Source organism: Dipteris shenzhenensis, chromosome 16, assembly GCF_047967505.1.
Source record: "Dipteris shenzhenensis isolate YYH24624 ecotype China chromosome 16, Dip_SZ_1.0, whole genome shotgun sequence".
Taxonomy (NCBI): domain Eukaryota; kingdom Viridiplantae; phylum Streptophyta; class Polypodiopsida; order Gleicheniales; family Dipteridaceae; genus Dipteris; species Dipteris shenzhenensis.
Genome location: NC_141611.1, coordinates 54,072,715 through 54,090,746, shown reverse-complemented (window position 1 = coordinate 54,090,746; position 18,032 = coordinate 54,072,715). Strand labels below are relative to the sequence as shown.

General features: G+C 46.7%; 1 protein-coding gene across 1 annotated transcript in view; it reads left to right on the top strand.

Moving 5' to 3' along the window:
- The window catches only part of LOC147893134 (glutathione-disulfide reductase), a 147,235-nt gene that overhangs the window by 90,334 nt on the left and 38,869 nt on the right, over positions 1-18,032 (top strand). Inside the window, exon 10 of the mRNA XM_087387095.1 lies at positions 17,939-18,012. Coding sequence (XP_087243221.1) covers positions 17,939-18,012 — 74 coding nt within the window. The remainder of the gene's footprint in view (positions 1-17,938; positions 18,013-18,032) is intronic.

The window sequence follows — 18,032 nt, the reverse complement described above, 5'->3', positions numbered from 1 at the left end:
GGGGCATAAGAGTGGTGGAGAGAGAAGGGAGCTGTGTGGGGGGTGAGGAACTGTGACCCTCTCCTGTGGGGGGCAGGCTGAGTGGTACAGTGGTGGGGGAGGCAGTGGTTGGAGTAGAGATGATGGCTGCGGGAGAAAGAACTGCATTGGTGCCCATTGCACCCGATGTTTTCAGGGCTGGTTGGCTGTCAATTGCTAATCCACTCCTGGAGATGCGCTTTGTGATCTCTCCCACAATTGGCTTCGGAGACTGTTTGGGTTTGTGGGCCATCGTAGGACTTGTTCAAGTGCACGATTTCGTGCAAAGGCAGATCTTGTTCAGCATTGCTGTAGGGGTGCGCAGGCCTGCGCAAGGCCAGTGGCAAGCCAAGGCTTGCAGCAGACAGGGGCTCTCAGACCACGGGGCAGCAGGCCAAGCGCAAGCGAGGGGGATGGCGCAGAGGCTACGGGAGGGGGTGGGGCAGAGGCTACGGGAGGGGGGGTAGCGCAGAGGCTGCGGGGGGGGGGGTGGGGCAGAGGCTACGGGAGGGGAGGTGGCGTAGAGGCTACGGGAGGGGGGGGGGTAGAGTGGAGCTACGGGAGGGGGGGGCAGAGTAGAGCTACGGGAGCGGTTGCGGGAGGGGGAGGGGGGGAGCGGCTGCGAGAGGGGGAGGGAGAGCGGAGATTCGTGAGGGGGGGCTGCGAGAGGCTACGTGAGGGGGAGGGGGGGAGCGGCTAGGATCTGGATCGATAGACAAGATCATGAGCACTATCGGAGTCAAACAAGGATGCCCATTATCACCTATCTTGTTTGGCCTCTACATCGACGAGCTCGAGACAGTGATGTAGGCACAGGGTGGGGTAGGCTGCTCTCTTGCGGGCATTCTGATCCGGATATTACTTTATGCAGATGATGTGGCTCTCTTGTCTTCCTCAGCAGAGGGGCTCCAGAGACACCTTGACGCACTACAATCCTTTTGTGAGTCTTATGATTTGAAGGTCAACTTGGGTAAAATCAAGGTTATGATCTTCAATACATCTCGAGTCGTCATGCATGATGAGCATTTCACATTTGATGAGTTTCCTGTTGAGGTAGTTTCATCATACACTTATCTGGGGGTCGTCTTTTTTGGACCCACCTTCACCATGAGACCCACGATGCAGGCGCGCCTTAGCAGAGGATATTGGCTAGACTAGAGAGACAGACAGTGCTTCCGCTCTCATTTTCAAGATCCACGGACCAAAGGGTTGCTTTTTGACTCCTAGGTCCGCCTTGCAGGGATGTATGGCAGCCCATGCTGGGGGCCAGATTTGTTGGATACAGAGTGGGCCAGGCTACAAGTTCTCATGTTATCACGGGTGATCCGTGGTAAGCCATCTGTCCTTTACAAGATCATTCGAGTTTGGGTCACCCCCATTACAGCTAGATGTTGCATTTCAGGTCATTACATATCTGTACCGAGTCAGGGAGTATGGGGATTACACATCCGGGCGTAGCAGGATACCATGGCTAGCACAGTCCTTTTCTATGGCACTTGCAGCAGGGGGAGATCAGAGGTGTTGGTATGCACGCACAGAGAGATGGTTTGCAGGACTAGGGCTCCACATGGATAGACTACCTCCTTTCGAGTACATGATGGACGCTCCTTTCTCTCCCTCCCTATCACACGAGGTCAACTAGGTTATCCGTGACGATCTACTACAGCTACACACATTTCGGACTTGGTTGGGGCTGAGTGATCTTCCATCTACCCCACTCGCTGAGGATCTCCCTTGGGTAGTTCCGGGTCTCTTCACATAGACTTCTTATCGAGAGTGGCCGAGCAGAGCGGTTACCTAGGGAGAGGTGCATATGCACACTGTGTGACATGCAAGAGGTTGAGACAGAGGAGCACTTTATCTTCAGGTGTCCTGTTTACTATGAGATCCGAGGGCATTTCTACTGCCTCTTCAGAGATAGTTATGGGATGTTGGCCCATGTCCCCTCCTACCCAGACCAGCGATGCTTGGCTGGTTTCATTCATGAGATGCTCATACACCGCGATAGGATACTCCGAGCGCGGAGACAGGAGCAGCCTTATCCCTTGACTGATACCTCTCAGAGCTCTATTACGGAGTTCTTTCAGCCAAATCACATAGACTCCCTCGAGGCGAGACTTTGACACGACCGTGACTCGGAGCCTGTGATGTGACAGCTCTGATAGAGGGTTGACTCACAGATAACACTTGGGGAAATCGCCTCCTTGTTTAGCCTGGTCTCCTGCCCTCATCCCCTTGTTCCCTTCATTATGGGGGAGGCGGCAGCGGGCAAAGAAGGGATTGCAGGAGATCGGAGCTGTTGAAGAAGAAGAGGAGGAAGAGCTGCGAGCGGGTTTTTAAAAAAAAAAGTAAATTAATAACTTGGGAAAAAAAGAAAACGAGGGGGGGGGTTGAATGAGGGGTAGCGAGGGGGTACGGAGAGGTAGTGAGGGGGGTAGCGGAGGGGTAGCGGGGGGGGTAGCAGAGGGGTAGCGAGGGGGTAGCGGGGGGGAGAGAGGGGTAGCGAGGGAGAGAGAGGGGTAGCGTGGGGGGTAGCGGAGGGGGGTAGCAGAGGGGAGCGGAGGGATAGCAGGGGGGTTAGCGGGGGTAGCAGGAGGGGTGGGTACGGAGGGGTAGCGGGGGGGGTAGCAGGGGTAGCAAGAGGGGTGATGGGAGAGTGGATGTAACTATCTCTCAACTAACTACTGGTAATCACGGGAGCTAGCACCATAACTTTCCACCCAGCCAACCTTGCTGTAGCGTGAGAGTACACACAGAGAAAATCAAAATCTGAAACATACGTGAAGGTCCCTTCTCATTCTCTCACTAATTCCAACAAGCCCCATCTCCCTAGATGGATCTAGATGCCACATGCCATCATTATAGGGCCTTTCCTAATGCATCTTTTTTTTTAACCCCTCTCTTGGGATACTTTGAAATCCTTTGCCCCTAGGCACATTTCTTGCATTAGGCCCTTAGCCTTAAATCCACCTAGTCTGGTGCTATCAGCCCTCACCTAGGACCTTGACATTAATTCCCTCCTGATCATTTACATGAAGCGCAAACAAATATATTACAAACGTAGATCCTTAAGGGAAATGTCGACTGATTCTTCTGAGGTCATGCCACCTTAGCTAGAGTGTAACATTCCTTGCCTCTTCAGACATCAGCGTCCTCGATGATGAAATCTGGGAATGCTCTCCGTAATTGGTATACGGATTCCCAGATAGCTTCCGATAGAGGCAGACTATGCCATGCAACCAACACCGTGGGTATCTTCCGATTGCGCACTTGCATTGTTCCTCGGTCCAGGATTCTTGTTGGCTTGCGTCTTGCATTATCCTCTATCTCCTTAAACAAAACCACACCTTCGATTAGTGAGTCACCAGTATGCAAAAATTTCTTTAAACGAGAAATATGAAACACTGGGTGCACCTTACACCCCGGTGGTAATTCTAATTGATAGGCTACCTTGCCTATTCTTTTTAGAATTAACCATGGCCCACAATATCGAGGTGATAACTTAGCACACTCTCTTGTAGTCAAAGACTTAGAGTGTGAAGGAAGTCTGAGAAAAACTTTTTCTCCTTCCTTAAATTCTCTAACGGATCGGTTTTCATCCGCATATGCCTTAGCTCTATCCATAGGTTGGCGGATGTTCGCTCTCGTAAGTGCTAGCATCTCCCGCATGTGAACCACAAAGTTCGTGGCACTAGGCACTTTCTGAGATACTCCAACTATAGTTGGATTCGCTGGTCTATAACCATAGTTCAGTTCAAACGGACTGAACCCTGTAGAGGAATGTTTTCTATCATTGTAGGCAAACTCCAACAATGGCAACCACTTGTCCCATGTATGTTGCCTCAATGACACATATGCTCTAAGCATATTATCTAAAATTTGGTTGATTCTTTCTGTCGGACCATCCGTTTCTGGATGATCCCCACTACTCATTCCCAACTCAGTCCTTAGTGTCTCATATACCGCAGTCCAAAAATGACCGGTAAATTTGACATCTCTGTCTGACACTATGGATCTGGGTAATCCATGCAGACGAAATATATGTCTAATAAACAAATCTGCCACTTGCGGGGCTCTAACTGACTCCCTACTTGGAATGAAGTGAGCCATCTTAGTAAGACGATCAACCACCACAAGGATAGAATCATATCCACCTTGTGTCGTAGGCAGACCTACAATAAAGTCCATGAAAATGCTCTCCCACTTACTTAGTGGTATCTCCAAGGGCTGTAAAAGTCCGGGTGACTTCACCTGCTCGGCCTTACTTACCTGACACGAAAGACAACGTGTCACATATTCATGAATATGCTTTTTCATCTTTGGCCAAAAGAAATCTTGCTTCACGAGATCATATGTCTTCTCGACTCCTGGATGTCCCGCACATGGGCTATCATGGCACTGTTGAATGACTCTTTGCCTGAGATTATTCTGATTAGGTACTACTATCTTGCCATTTCTTTTCAGCATACCATCCCTTATGGTATATCTTGCATAACTTTGGCCTTTTCTGGATGCCAGGTCATCCTTTTCGTTTTCCCTGGGTTTTAACACATGAGCCTTAGGCCATAGACTCTGGACAAACTCGTCCGCCTTTTGAGTTTCTCTAATCTCGATCATTAGAGCACTCTCTAATACCGTGAAACTCATGTTATGCATAATGCGTGACAACGCATCAGCAACTTTATTATCTTTTCCTCTTCGGTACCGAATCGTCAAACTAAACTCCTGCATGAGTTCTGCCGACCTAGCTTGGCGGCCTCTCAAGTCAGGTTGTTTACAAAAATGTTTCAGAGTATCATGATCAACATCCACATAAAACTCTGATCCATACAAATAATGTCGCCATGTTTTCAAAGCATGGACAACAGCATACAACTCTAATTCATGAATTGGCCAATTCTTTTAAGAGGGAGAAAGCTTCTTGCTTTCAAAGGCTACTGGGCTTTCCTTTTGAAGGAGAACTGCTCCTACTGCAATGCCACTTGCATCGGTTTCCAGGAACAATGGTTTCTAGGGATAAACTATTTTTAACACCGGTCCTGTGACCACATCTTGTTTTATGGTGTTAAAACATTCTTGTTGATTCTGTTCCCATATAAAAGGTACTTTATCTGAGGTCAGATCAGTCAATGGCGATACTATTTTGGAATATCCTTTGATATGTCTTCTATAAAATTGGACAAATCCCAAGATTGATCGCAAAGCGGTCAGACTCAGAGGGATTGGCCAAGTTAGTATCGCAGCCACTTTCTTTGGATCCATTTCTTCCACCTCTGGGGTAATTATGAATCCTAAATATTCAAGTCTAACTATACACAGTGTAGTTTTCTTTTTATTTACATAAAGATTGGCTTTCCTCAAAGTACTGAACACTTTTCTTAAGTGTTCGTGATGCTCAGTAATACTTTTACTGAATACCAGAATATCGTCAATAAAATGTACTACAAACTTTCCGATATACGGACGTAGTAAATCGTTCATAAGCATGACGAATGTAGCTGGAGCATTGGTAAGTCCAAAGGGCATTACCAAAAACTCATAATGACCAAACCTGCTTCTGAAAGCGGTTTTATGCACATCCTCGGCTCTAATCCGGATCTGATGGTAGCCACACTTCAGATCTATCTTGCTTTAAATCATGGCTCCATGTAATGCATCTAGCAAATCATCAATCGGAGCCATCGGATACCTGTGCTTAACAATGATATTATTCAATGCTTTGTAATCTATACAGAGGCGAAACGTATCATCCTTTTTCTTCTTTAATATCATTGGCGAAGCAAAAGATGAGAAACTTGGTTGAATTTGCCCCAACTTGAGGTATTCTTCCAGTTGCCTTCGCACCTCCGCTTCTTCGGTAAAACTCATTCGATAGGGAGGTCTACTTACAGGTTCTGTCCCCGGGATTAGTTCGATCTTATGCTGAACATTCCGCTCTGGAGGTAACCCATAAGGTAGCTCATCCCTAAAACAGTCAGAGAACTCCTTTGCTGTAAGATCAGCTAGCTTGGCCATTTCACCACTTTGCGCAACATCAGTGCTAGCCGAAGAATCAGCAATCGGCTCTACCGATGCTGTACAAAGGATTAAAAACTCTTCTTGAGCTTTTCGGATTTCCATTACGGAAACCAACGGTCCCTGAGATACATCTTTCTCAGCTCGTAAGACATAAAGCAACAGCATTCATCTTGAATTGATATACGTGCTTTTGCCAATCAATTGCTGGATTCTTTCTAGATTGCCACGCCATAGCTAGGGCTATATCTGCATGAGCAAGCTTAGTCATTTCAAAATCAAGCTTCTCAGCATAGTCCTGAATACGAAGCTCCAACTGGGTAACCCTTTGGTCCTATACTTCAGTTGAACTTCCATCTGCCATCCTGACTGTATACGCATAGTCAGATGGGTTAGTCTTTAACTTCAGCCTCTTCACGAGCTTGGAGTTAATTACATTATGAGTTGACGCCGAGTCAAACAACACAATGACATCATGATTGGCCACTTAGCCTTTCATCTTAATTAACTCCGTATCATTAAAGGCTGTATATCCCGTTGTTGCGGGCCTAGATAGGATGTTATCAGGTGCACTCGTTACCAGCTTAGCAACAGACACACATAACAAACAAGGTTCTGACCTCTGAGAAGATCCCGCTAGCTGAATCTGCATCTGTTCTGCTGTGGGACTTCCCTCAATTTTCACGTCGCATTCTGAGATTACCATCTCCGCCATCCGACAATCCTTATTTCGTGGACAATCTTTCCACTGATGAGGTTGAAGGCAACCAAAACACAAGCCTTCTCTCCTCGCTTTTTCTGTTTGCTCTGGGTTTAAGGGAGACTTTGACTAAGCCCGGGCTGCCATTGGCGTTACTTTCCTCTTCACTCCAATGGTGGTACTTGATTTAGGAGTTTCAGCTGGTTTCGCCTGCTTGGCTTGACCACTCGGCTGAGAACCACTCCCTTTACTAATCCACTTCTTCTTAAACCCAGAGAACTCCTCTGCTATAAGATTAGCCAGCTTGGCTATCTCACCACTTTGCGCAACATCAGTGCTAGCCGAAGAATCATCAACCGGCTCTACTGATGCTGTACAAAGGAATAAAAACTCTTCTTGAGCTTTTTGGATTTCCATCACAGAAACCAACGGTCCCTGAGGTACATCTTTCTCACCTCGTAAGACATAAAGCACATCATTCATCTTGAATTGATATACGTGCTTTTTCCAATCAATGGCTGGATTCTTCCTAGAATGCCACGCCATACCCAGGGCTATATCTGCATGAGCAAGCTTAGTCATTTCAAAATTAAGCTTCTCAGCATAGTCTTGAATATGAAGCTCCAACTGGGTAACCCTTTGGTCCCATACTTCAGTGGAACTTCCATCTGCCATCTTGACCGTATACGCATAGTCAGATGGGTTAGTCTTTAACTTCAGCCTCTTCACGAGCTTGGAGTTAATTACATTATGAGTTGATGCCGAGTCAAACAACACAATGACATTATGATTGGCCACTTGGCCTTTCATCTTAATTAACTCCGTATCATTAAAGGCTGTAAATCCCGTTGCTGCGGGCCTAGATAGGATATTATCAGGTGCACTCGTTACTAGCTTAGCAACAGACACACATAACAAACAAGGTACTGACCTCTGAGAAGATCCGGCTAGCTGAATCTGCATCTGTTCCGCTCTGGGACTTCCCTCCATCTCCACACCGCATTCTGAGACTACCATCTTAGCCATCCGATGATCCTTATTTCGTGGACAATCTTTCCACTGATGAGGCTGGAGGCAACCAAAACACAGGCCTTCTCTCCTCACTTTTTCTCTTTGCTCTGGGTTTAAGGGAGACTTAGACCAAGCATGGGCTGCCATTGGTGTTACTTTCCTCTTCACTCCAATGGTGGTACTGGATTTAGGAGTTTCAGCTGGTCTCGCTTGCTTGGCTTGACCACTCGGCTGAGAACCACTCCCTTTACTAATCCACTTCTTCTTAAACCCACATTTCTTCTGATACCCATACTGGGTTCCGACCTGTGCAAACCCACTTGGCCTGCTGCCCTTGGCATCTTCATACTTTAGGGCTATGGCTATTGCATCATCCAACGTGTTCGCATACTTAGCCCGAACTTTCATTTTAATCCGATCATTCAATCCAATATGAAATCTTTCACTTGGATTGATTGAGGTAGGGGTTCATCAACCTTCATTACGCTCTCTCGAAACTTAACAATATATTTTGCCACTGACAAATTTCTCTGACGAAGGTTTCTATATTGATCCCAAGCTCGGGATGCTTCGTCAGGAGGTAAGAAGTGTTTCCTAAATTCCCTTTTAAACCCCTTCTATGTAGTGGATGCAATACCATCTTTCTGTTGTTTAATCCACCACCGATCCGCGGCCTCACTAAACATGTGGGTGGCCTCTCGGATCTTCTTGATATCATTTTTGATTTCACAAATGGCGAACGCCTCATCCCATTTGTGTAACCAGGTCTCAATGACATCAGAACTACGGTCATTCATCCGACCATAATACTTTTCCGGCCTATAATTGGCAATATTAGGTACTTTAGCCCTCCTAGGCTCGACCGTATGGACACTAGACTCCTGTTCAGTCGGAGCCTTTCCTTTCTCATCTCGAGAAGGTTTGGCAGACATACTGTGTATCACTCTTCTAAGTTCAGACTGCCCTGCATTTGCCTGTAATTGTTGCGCTAATATCTGCTGCAAGGCATCCTCAAGTAATGCAATCCTGCCAGATAAGGTGTGAACTACTGGGCGTGACACCTGTTGGGTCGGTCGGACTCCTGACTCTACAAGGCCCACCCTGGAAGCTCCTTCTTCTGCTTCCATTCAGGTCAATGGGTGTTTTGCTTTAAAAAAAAAAAAAACACCGCTAGAACACTGTATTTACAAACTGACATAATTCCCTATACTAGGGAATATCTACAATCTGACAACTATACTGACTAGGTAATTGACATAGGCATATATCCGAATACCGCCTTTCCCTATACTAGGGAAATTCCTGCATCAAACTGACTTTATCACAAAGGGATATGCACAAGCATGATCTCCCAGATTGCCCACAAGAATTTGAAGAAGTCAAAAGAATCCCATGTCTGCTATGTACCCTGCTATGGCATCCAACCTTCATGCAGACTAAATATTCCACGATAACCTCTTCATGCAAGCGGAGCATCAACAAAGACTAAGGTCGGGAAAAAAAACACAGAATTGACGAATGCCAAAGAAAGCTCCCTGGTTGATTCGCCTCTGCACACAGCTCGCACTGGCTATCAGGATTTTGCTGCGTCAACCGTCGAGATCTGATCACCAGCGCGGGAGGACCACCGAATATGTACGCAATCCCGCTTCACTTGCGCTTCACGTTGCTTATTCACTATGTCTACACTGTACCTACGCCTTGGATACGAGCCTCCCGCACAAATGTGCGTCAATTGCATGCAGTCACGTCGTCACATCGTCCACGATCTTCACGTCACGTCAGATGCTCTGCTCATCGATACCGAGATCACGACGCTGCTAGCTATTGCTCGACTCTCGTCAACTATCCTGCGACTGAGTTCGTATGTCCACGCTCACAACCCATCACGCGGGCCAGCGTGAAGCCTCACGCTATCACTTCCCAAGCTCGCCTCCCCGAGCTCTGATACCAAATGTTACTATCTCTCAACTAACTACTGATAATCACGGGAGCTAGCACCATAACTTTCCACCCAGCCAACCTTGCTGGAGCGTGAGAGTACGCACAGAGAAAATCAAAATCTGAAACATAGGTGAAGGTCCCTTCTCATTCTCTCACTAACTCCAACAAGCCCCATCTCCCTAGATGGATCTAGATGCCACATTCCATCATTATAGGGCCTTTCCTAATGCATGTATTTTTTTTAACCCCTCTCTTGGGATACTTTGAAATCCTTTGCCCCTAGGCACATTTCTTGCATTAGCCCTTAGGCTTAAATCCACCTAGTCTGGTGCTATCAGCCCTCACCTAGGACCTTGACATTAATTCCCTCCCGATCATTTACATGAAGCGCAAACAAATATATTACAAACGTAGATCCTTAAGGGAAATGTCGACCGATTCTTCGGAGGTCATGCCACCTCAGCTAGAGCATAACAGCGGAGGGGTTAGCAGGGGTACGGAGGGGTAGCCGGGGGGGGGTAGCAAGGGGGGTACGGAGGGGTGGCGGGGGGGTAGAGAGAGAGAGAGAGAGAGAGAGAGAGAGAGAGAGAGAGATGTCCTCGGAAGACCTCGCGGGTCTATAGGACAGAGTGATACAACATCAAAAAAAGATCTCATACAAGCCTCTGTGGGCTGGGGCAAGGGGGTGAGCTAAAGCCCTTGCCAAGTACTAATCTAATATAGTGTCTAAATAGAACAGAATAGAGACAAAATCAGAGTCTGAATCAAGAGTTAGGAGTGTCTAGATCAAGTCAGGTCAGGTCTCTCCGCTAGGCCATGAAGATGTCATGTATTTGTAACTGTCGGGCTGCCTCGCATCTAGGTGGTGGATGCGGTCGCCTTGATCTCAGTACCCGTCGGGCTTCGTCGATCGTGATCCCTTGTCTCTGGCTCTGGCGGTCCCCTACAAGTAGTGCTGTGATGGGACGAACCTCAATGGTATGCGCTCTAGCAGTCCGAAGAGTCTGGTGTGACTGACTGCTGATCCAGGCTGCTCTCATGTCGACAATCTCCTCATCTTGAACTCCATTGTGTCCGGGAGCCGTCTCGAAGGCATAGAAGTCTATAACCTGTCTCTGAGTTGGGTGCGGCTCTGTATCCTGTAGTTTGTCCGGTGCTGATAGTGCTCTGGCCTGTCTCAGTAGTGCCTCCGTCCTCTAGGTAAGGAGGTCGGATAATGAAACCGTCATCAGAGACTCTAAGGAAGTGATCACGATAGAACTGCATCTTGGGGGGGAGCGGCTGGTCCCTCAACCAAGTCTGGGATGTGGTGAGCTGGAGGAGGTCTAACTGTATGATACGGTTAATCTCATTGCGTGGAAGTCGCTCAAGAGGGGCATCCATGCTATACTGAAATGGGGGTAGTCTGTCCATCTGAATGGCTCATGTGTCTGTGCGTGCATACCAGGTGGCTGCTCCCTCACCTGCTAGGCGTCGGGATGATTCCAAAGCTACCCTCAGTAGTTTCAACTCCTTCCAGTCCCACATATGCAGCTTAGTACATCTTTTTTGAGAGCTAAAAGGAGCTTGTTCTTTTTTATACTGTTTTTTCCGCTCATGCATTCCACTTTGTAGTTTGTCGTCAAATGTTATCTTGAGCTGTTCATCTGTGACTTCACCTCTAGTTTTGTCCCTTCCAATGTCAGAGAAGTCTTGTTTATCTTGTCCTAATGATATAAGCTTGGTTTTAGAAATATTCACTTGCATGCGCTGAGATTGGTAAAATTAATTTGAGATATTTATGTGTTTATCTAGGCAGTTTTGTATATATCAACAAAAGGAGCATAGCCAAGGGGGACCCTTACTCTACTGTGCTCCCTGTAGCTCATTCATAGTTAGGGGAAATGGAAATGGGGAAGCGAGAAAGGGAAACAGAAACGGAAACATAACGTTTCGGGATTTTCGGGAGGGCTGAAATGGGAAAAGCCACGTCAGGGGGGGGGGCAGCCTACAACCTACCCATAACTTAAAGCATAGTGCATAATGCATACCACAATCTACAAAATTACAACTTAGAATGATTCAAGAGTCAAGATTGATCAATGATCATGTCATCATTATGTTTGTACACATAGAACTTAGACCTTAGAAGATAGAGCAGTGAGGAATAAATGACAAATCTGGAATCAATGAGAAAGGCTAAATAGTAAAGATTGACAAGTTACAAAATGGCAATATATGGTTCAAACTTTAAATATGTCGAAGTGCAATACCCAAAAAGCCTAGGTTGTAAGCCTTAAGGCCAGCCACTACATCAATGATGATATGATCAAAATCTAGAATCCAGATAGCTGAAGCCTGAACTTGAATCTCCTCCTCCCCCTTCTCCTTTTCCTCCCCATCATCATCCGCTGCAGCCTCCTCCTTCTCCTCCTGCTTCTGATCATCATGATCAGTAAGGGTGTCAGCAGGCTTATGAAAACCAATAAACTTGTCTTGCGTATACTCCTGTCTCATGTTGTTAAGCAAACACACGTTTGCATTAACAAAGACAAGATCGTTCACCCTTTGTGCTTTGAGATGGTTCCTCTTCTTTGTATGGATGTGGGCAAAGCTGCTCCACATGCGCTCACAAGAGGAGGAGCTACAACCCTAGCTAGGAGTCCGAATGGCAAGCAATTGTAGCTTAGGGGAATCAGTGTCATAATCCTCCCACCATATAACAGACCCAACTCGAAACTTGACATTGTAAAGCTCATACAATTTAGATGTATGGAAAAGCTCATAAAATCTGAAAATTATGAGTCATGACTCACTAGTGGCTAAATATAGTAAAATCTGAAAATTGAAACTAGTTAAGATTTCTTGTCATGTTGGGCATCTGGCCATCCAAATATGCCCTCCTTATTGCGATAACTGGCGAACTGGTCCGTCACTTTGCGCCAAGCATCGGGAGTTAATACAAACACAGCCGCACGAATGGGAGAGTAGTATTGGTTCGACCTGCTCATGGCCAAGTTCTCCAACTGTCTCAACTTTTGGGAATCTTTTTCTAACACATTGATATTTTCTATCATGCAATCCTTCCCCTCATATACTTTGCCAATGTAAGGCTTATCTCCGTCAACCTTTTTCAGCAACAACACAATCGGGTGACACAAAGCATACATGTGTGATGCATCAGCCCAAAGTCATTGTCGCCTATACACAAGTGATAGATCAACATCCCAAGGGCATGCCGAGAAGTGGGCCATGCATCCCACTTTGGGCTTGCCATAGCCTGCTTAAGTGCGTTCTCATTTCAACGAGTCTTCGAAGCATCAAATAATTGTATGCAAACCTTGTCTCCACATACTTCTAAAGAGCCTTGCATGCAAACTTGCGGTACAAGGAAAGAGAAAAATGATGGCATGTAATAAACACAAACTTTCACATTTTTTACCCACGGCAATTTTGCCAATGTCTTTCAACAAATTAGTTAAACAATAGGCAACACAAGAACTCCAATGAATATGAGGACACCTTTGCTTCAATAATGCACTTGCAGCCTTGTTGGTATTTCCGCCATCTGAAACAAGCTGCACAACATTGGGTGGGCCCACATGCTCCACTACATATCCACATCTGCATCAAAATATTTTGTTGTTTTTTGCTGTACTCGATTCTTTATAGAGTGTATGTGGAGAAAGAAAGAAAGAAAGAAAAAAAGAAAGAAATTTTATTAGTCTTCCAAAGACTGATGGGTCTATGAGACTGAAAGAAAACCTGATACAAATCATAGTAAGGGTGGAGCTACTGAAACGAGCATCATCACCCGTGCTGAATCCTAAGTCTGATATACAGAATCAAATACATCTGGATGTAACAATGAAAAGAAAAAGACTGGAGCGGAGCAGAATCCTCCGTTTGTCATGTCGCCCTGGTTGGTGCATAGTCAGTGATGGGACGCTGGTGCTCACCAAGGGGTGCCATGCGTCTCGATCTCCTGGACGAGGCTTGACGCAAGACCAAAGCCATCGTGACTCCCATGGGACGCATCTCGGGTCTAAACAATGACGGGAGGTCCCCGAGAGTGATCTGTGTGTCCCCTCGATGCCTCGTATGTCGTGCTGGGTCGTTGGGTTGGGGTCTCTGTCACGTCTGCGGTTAGAGACTGGACGATCAATTTCACTCGATGGGAAGAACTCAGTGATTGTTCTGAGAGGTGTCTGATGATGTGGCCAAGCCCTGTCGCCTGAGTAAGTACTCTCTGTGTCAGACCCCCTCGTGAATGAAGGCCGCGAGGCATCTTTGATCTGGGTAGGCGAGGAATCTAGAAAGGAGCCCGGAGCCGTCTTTGAAGAGGCAGTGGTAGTGATCTCAGATCTCGTACTACATTGGGCACCTGAAAATAAAATGCTCCTCCGACTCAACGTCTTGACAGTCGCACAATATGCATAAGCGATGCTCCCTAGGAATCCCCTCTGCTCTGTCGCTCTCTATGCGGAGGCGGTGTGATGATACCCGAAACTGTCCGATGGAGATCCGTAGTGAGTGAGGCATATGAAGCTCAGTGTACCTCGGTGGTGTGATGAATTCCTTCTCCGAAATACGAAGACAGTAATCTCTATAGAAACTCAGCTTCACTGGAAGCTCCCTCGGCTCCAACCAGGTCCTAAAGGTGTGTAGCTGCAGGAGATCCTCTGGAATGACCTGGTTGGTGTGTGGCCCGATCGGGATGGTGGGTGGGAGTACTGGAGGGGCATCTAAACTGTACTAAAAAGGAGGTATCCTATCGATGTGAAACCCTAGTCTCACAAACCATCTGTGAGTCCGTGCATACTAGCATCGCTTGTCTCCCTCTGCTACTAACCTCATAGAGGAATCGAGAGCCAACCATGGCAACCTTTGTTTCCTTGATGTGCAGGCCCCATATGATCTAACCCGGTGTAGATATGTGATGGTTTGAAAGGTTGCATCTAGCTGGAGTGGAGAAGCACCAAACTCGGCCTGAATGATGTGATGTGGTATAGATGGTTTTCCCCGGATCATCCGTGAGAGCATGAGGATCTGCAGGCGCTCCACCCGTGTCCACTCTATCTCTGACATTTCAGGCTCCCAACAAGGGCTGCTATACATATCGGCTGGTCGGCGGACCAAGGAGTCGAAGAGAAGAGCCTTACATACCGGCGGACCAAGGAGTCGAACAGAAGAGCCTTGGTCCGAGGGTTCTGGAACTGGGAGTGGAAGCATTGTCTTTCTAGCCGAGCCAGTGAGGCGTATCCCCTACTCAGTCTGGCCTGCATTACTGGTCTCATCGTGAAGGTCAGGCCAGAGAAGATGACCCCCAAGTAAGTGTATGAGGATACGATCTCAACTGGTGACCCATCGAAAGTGAACTGCTTCCGTTGCATGTTTGCTCGAGAGATGTTAAAGATCATGACCTTGGTGTTGCTAAGGTTGACCTCCAAATCATGGGATAAACAAAAAGCCTGCAGTGCATCTAGATGTCGCTGGAGCCCCTCGGGTGTGGATGACAAGAGTGCCACGTCATCTGCATAAAGAAGAGTCCTGATGATGATCCCGGCAAGTGAGCAACCGGTCCCTCCGAACGCCCCCATGAAAGTCTCAAGCTCATCGATGTAGAGGCCAAACAGGGTGGGTGATAAGGGACAACCCTGTTTGACCCCTATGGTACTCAAGATCTCATCTGTCCAACCTGCGCCTGTCCGAAGTCGGCCTGAGACTCTCTCATAAAGTGCCATGACTGCTCAGATGATCTCATGATCAAATCCCAGTGTCTGTAGGTGTGTGATGAGACGAGCTCGAGGTACTGTGTCAAAGGCTTTGCGGAAATCCGCAAAGCAGCAATATACCCTCTCCTTCCGTGATCTGGCCTCCTCAATGACACTCATGAGTGTGAGTATGTGATCCATAGTCCCATGGTCTCGCCTGAAACCGGCCTGACCCTCTGCTCTGAGCCCTCTCATTTCTGCAAACAGGCTGACCGACGCATCCAATACAACTGCATAGATCTTGGACATCACATGTGCAATCATGATAGTCCTGTACTTACTCGGGTCCATGGGATCCCCTGCCTTGTGGATGGGGGTGATGGTGTTGAGTGTCCAAGTGCGGCGGAAGCCAAGGCACACTTGCTGATTTTGATTGTCGTGTAGTTTCTAGCTATCCTAAGACTTTGGTGAGTCTATGTGATATTTCCACCTATGTAAACATCAGAGATACTCCTTGGACTTTGTGATGGGTGCCATTGCAGTCTCACACTGCCATGTGGATCCTCTTGAGCACATGTTTCTTGGATGGCTATGTCTCCCTGATATGGGCCTTTCCTGCTTCAGCAGATTTTGTTCCTTCTTGGCATGGATCTCGATCACTTGCTTTAAGCCTTATTTTTTATGCTCAGCTGCTTTTTGGTAAAATCTTCAATCTTCAAAATCTGAACATGATCCTTTTTCTATGGGCTGCTTGCCTGTTGCAATTGTGTGGAAGTATGCTTACGGTCTGCACAGTGAGCTTGTTTTACTGATTCTTGGTGTTTGATTTTTGAACTGGCGTCTTTCATATCCACATGCATTGCCCCTCACAAGGTGTACATAACATTGAATAGTACTTTATCCCAAACATCCTTAGGTAGACACCTCACATATATCATTAGCTTCTATTTTCAGCACCTACAAATGTCTCCATGTGGTGGATTGGGGACATTTAAAACTGGATGTGTAGTTCCAAGCACATCGAGTCATGGACAGTGTGAGTCCCGTCTCTTCCAAGGTTGTGGGTCATTGAGGGATCCTGTTTCTTCATCTCTTGGCATGGTGACTAGGAGGAGCAATTCAAAAACACCAAAGGGCACGGTTATAGTGGGCTGCTATTGTGTAAGTCTACTGATGATGGATCTTCTTGGAATGTGGAGAATTGCAAACCATTGAAAGGCCTCCTTGCGTCAGCCATTGAATCTCCTTGCTGAAGCCATGTGGAAGGGAGGAAGGGACCATCTGCCAGCCAATGATCCTTGTGGTGGGGAATCATCTGCTTGCCTCTGTGTCATAGTGCAAAGCTTCTTGCCTGTCTCATGTGTTGGTAGGTTTTCTGATTAACTTGCTGGAAGGCATGGGTCTAAGTGTGATTATGCTCTATAGTGGATAATGCATTTGAGAAGTAGGCCTGCATGTACATCGAGGTGCTGGAAAGCAGAGTGTAGGTGTAGGTCAAGATGATGAATGAAAAACCAAGGTGGTGCTATCTACATGCACTCTTATACCCAGTGTACCTATGATTACAGGGTGACGGGAGGGTACATGGAGTGGCCCACAATAGATGGCATGAGAGTTTAAAAAGCCCAAATTGAAAGGAAGGGTCAAGTACTTCGTCCTCAAGTGTATACATCTGTGTTAGGTGACTATGGACATGAAGAGAGCAGCACACTGTTGGTGTAGGTAATCAATCCCTGTTCAATCAGGCAGAAGTATCTACCTTGGATCTCATAGTATTGGGGGATCTCAACAGAACATGATCCAGTGTCTCCATTCCTGCATGTTCCATAACCTGCACAATCTCCTGCATGTCTGTTGTCCTGCCTTGAGCTGAGATTGGTGGGATGGCTATCTGTAAACCATGAATTATATGTAACACAGTTCACGTATGAAGCCATTTTCATTCATGTGAAGGGAATGGTCTTTGTAGCTGTGCCGTGTACATATGTATGCTGAATGTAAACCTGCCAAAGGTTTCCCATGATGACCAAGTAGATCTCTTGCTTTGTTCGGTCGAGGAAAGGGGAATCCCAGGGAGTAGTTACCACTGAGTCAATGGAGATTGTAGAGTGAAACCATCCTGGTGGCTCGTGTGTACCAGCACCTTCGGCTACAAGCTACATGGATGATGAGGGGGGCTGGCAGTCTCTGTCTGCATGAATCGGTCTGAGCCATAGTGCGTTTTGCCTTTTGCAGTCGTATGGTTGAACTGTTTGATGGCTAGCCATGCAGTAACAATGACATCTATACATGGTAAAAAAGCAGCAGCTTTTTGTCATAGAGAAGACGATCAAATATCCGGAATTTGTCCATGCTGCCAATTTCGATGGAGTGATGTAGCATATCCAGATTTGCTCAAAGCTAATTCTACATGTGATCACAAGCTTACTAAGGAAGCATGCCTAGCTTCAAACATATGAAGTCATATAGTCCACTTCACATTTGTTGTTATACTTGTATCTAGAATGGTCATCAGCATATTATACTCTGAATTTTGAGATGCTGTGCATGTGTACAGGTAGGAAGCCAAATACTAAGAGGCTAAATTTGGAAGCTGTTGGTGTTGAGATTCTCAGTGACGGTGCTGTCAAGGTTTGTAATATAAGATGATC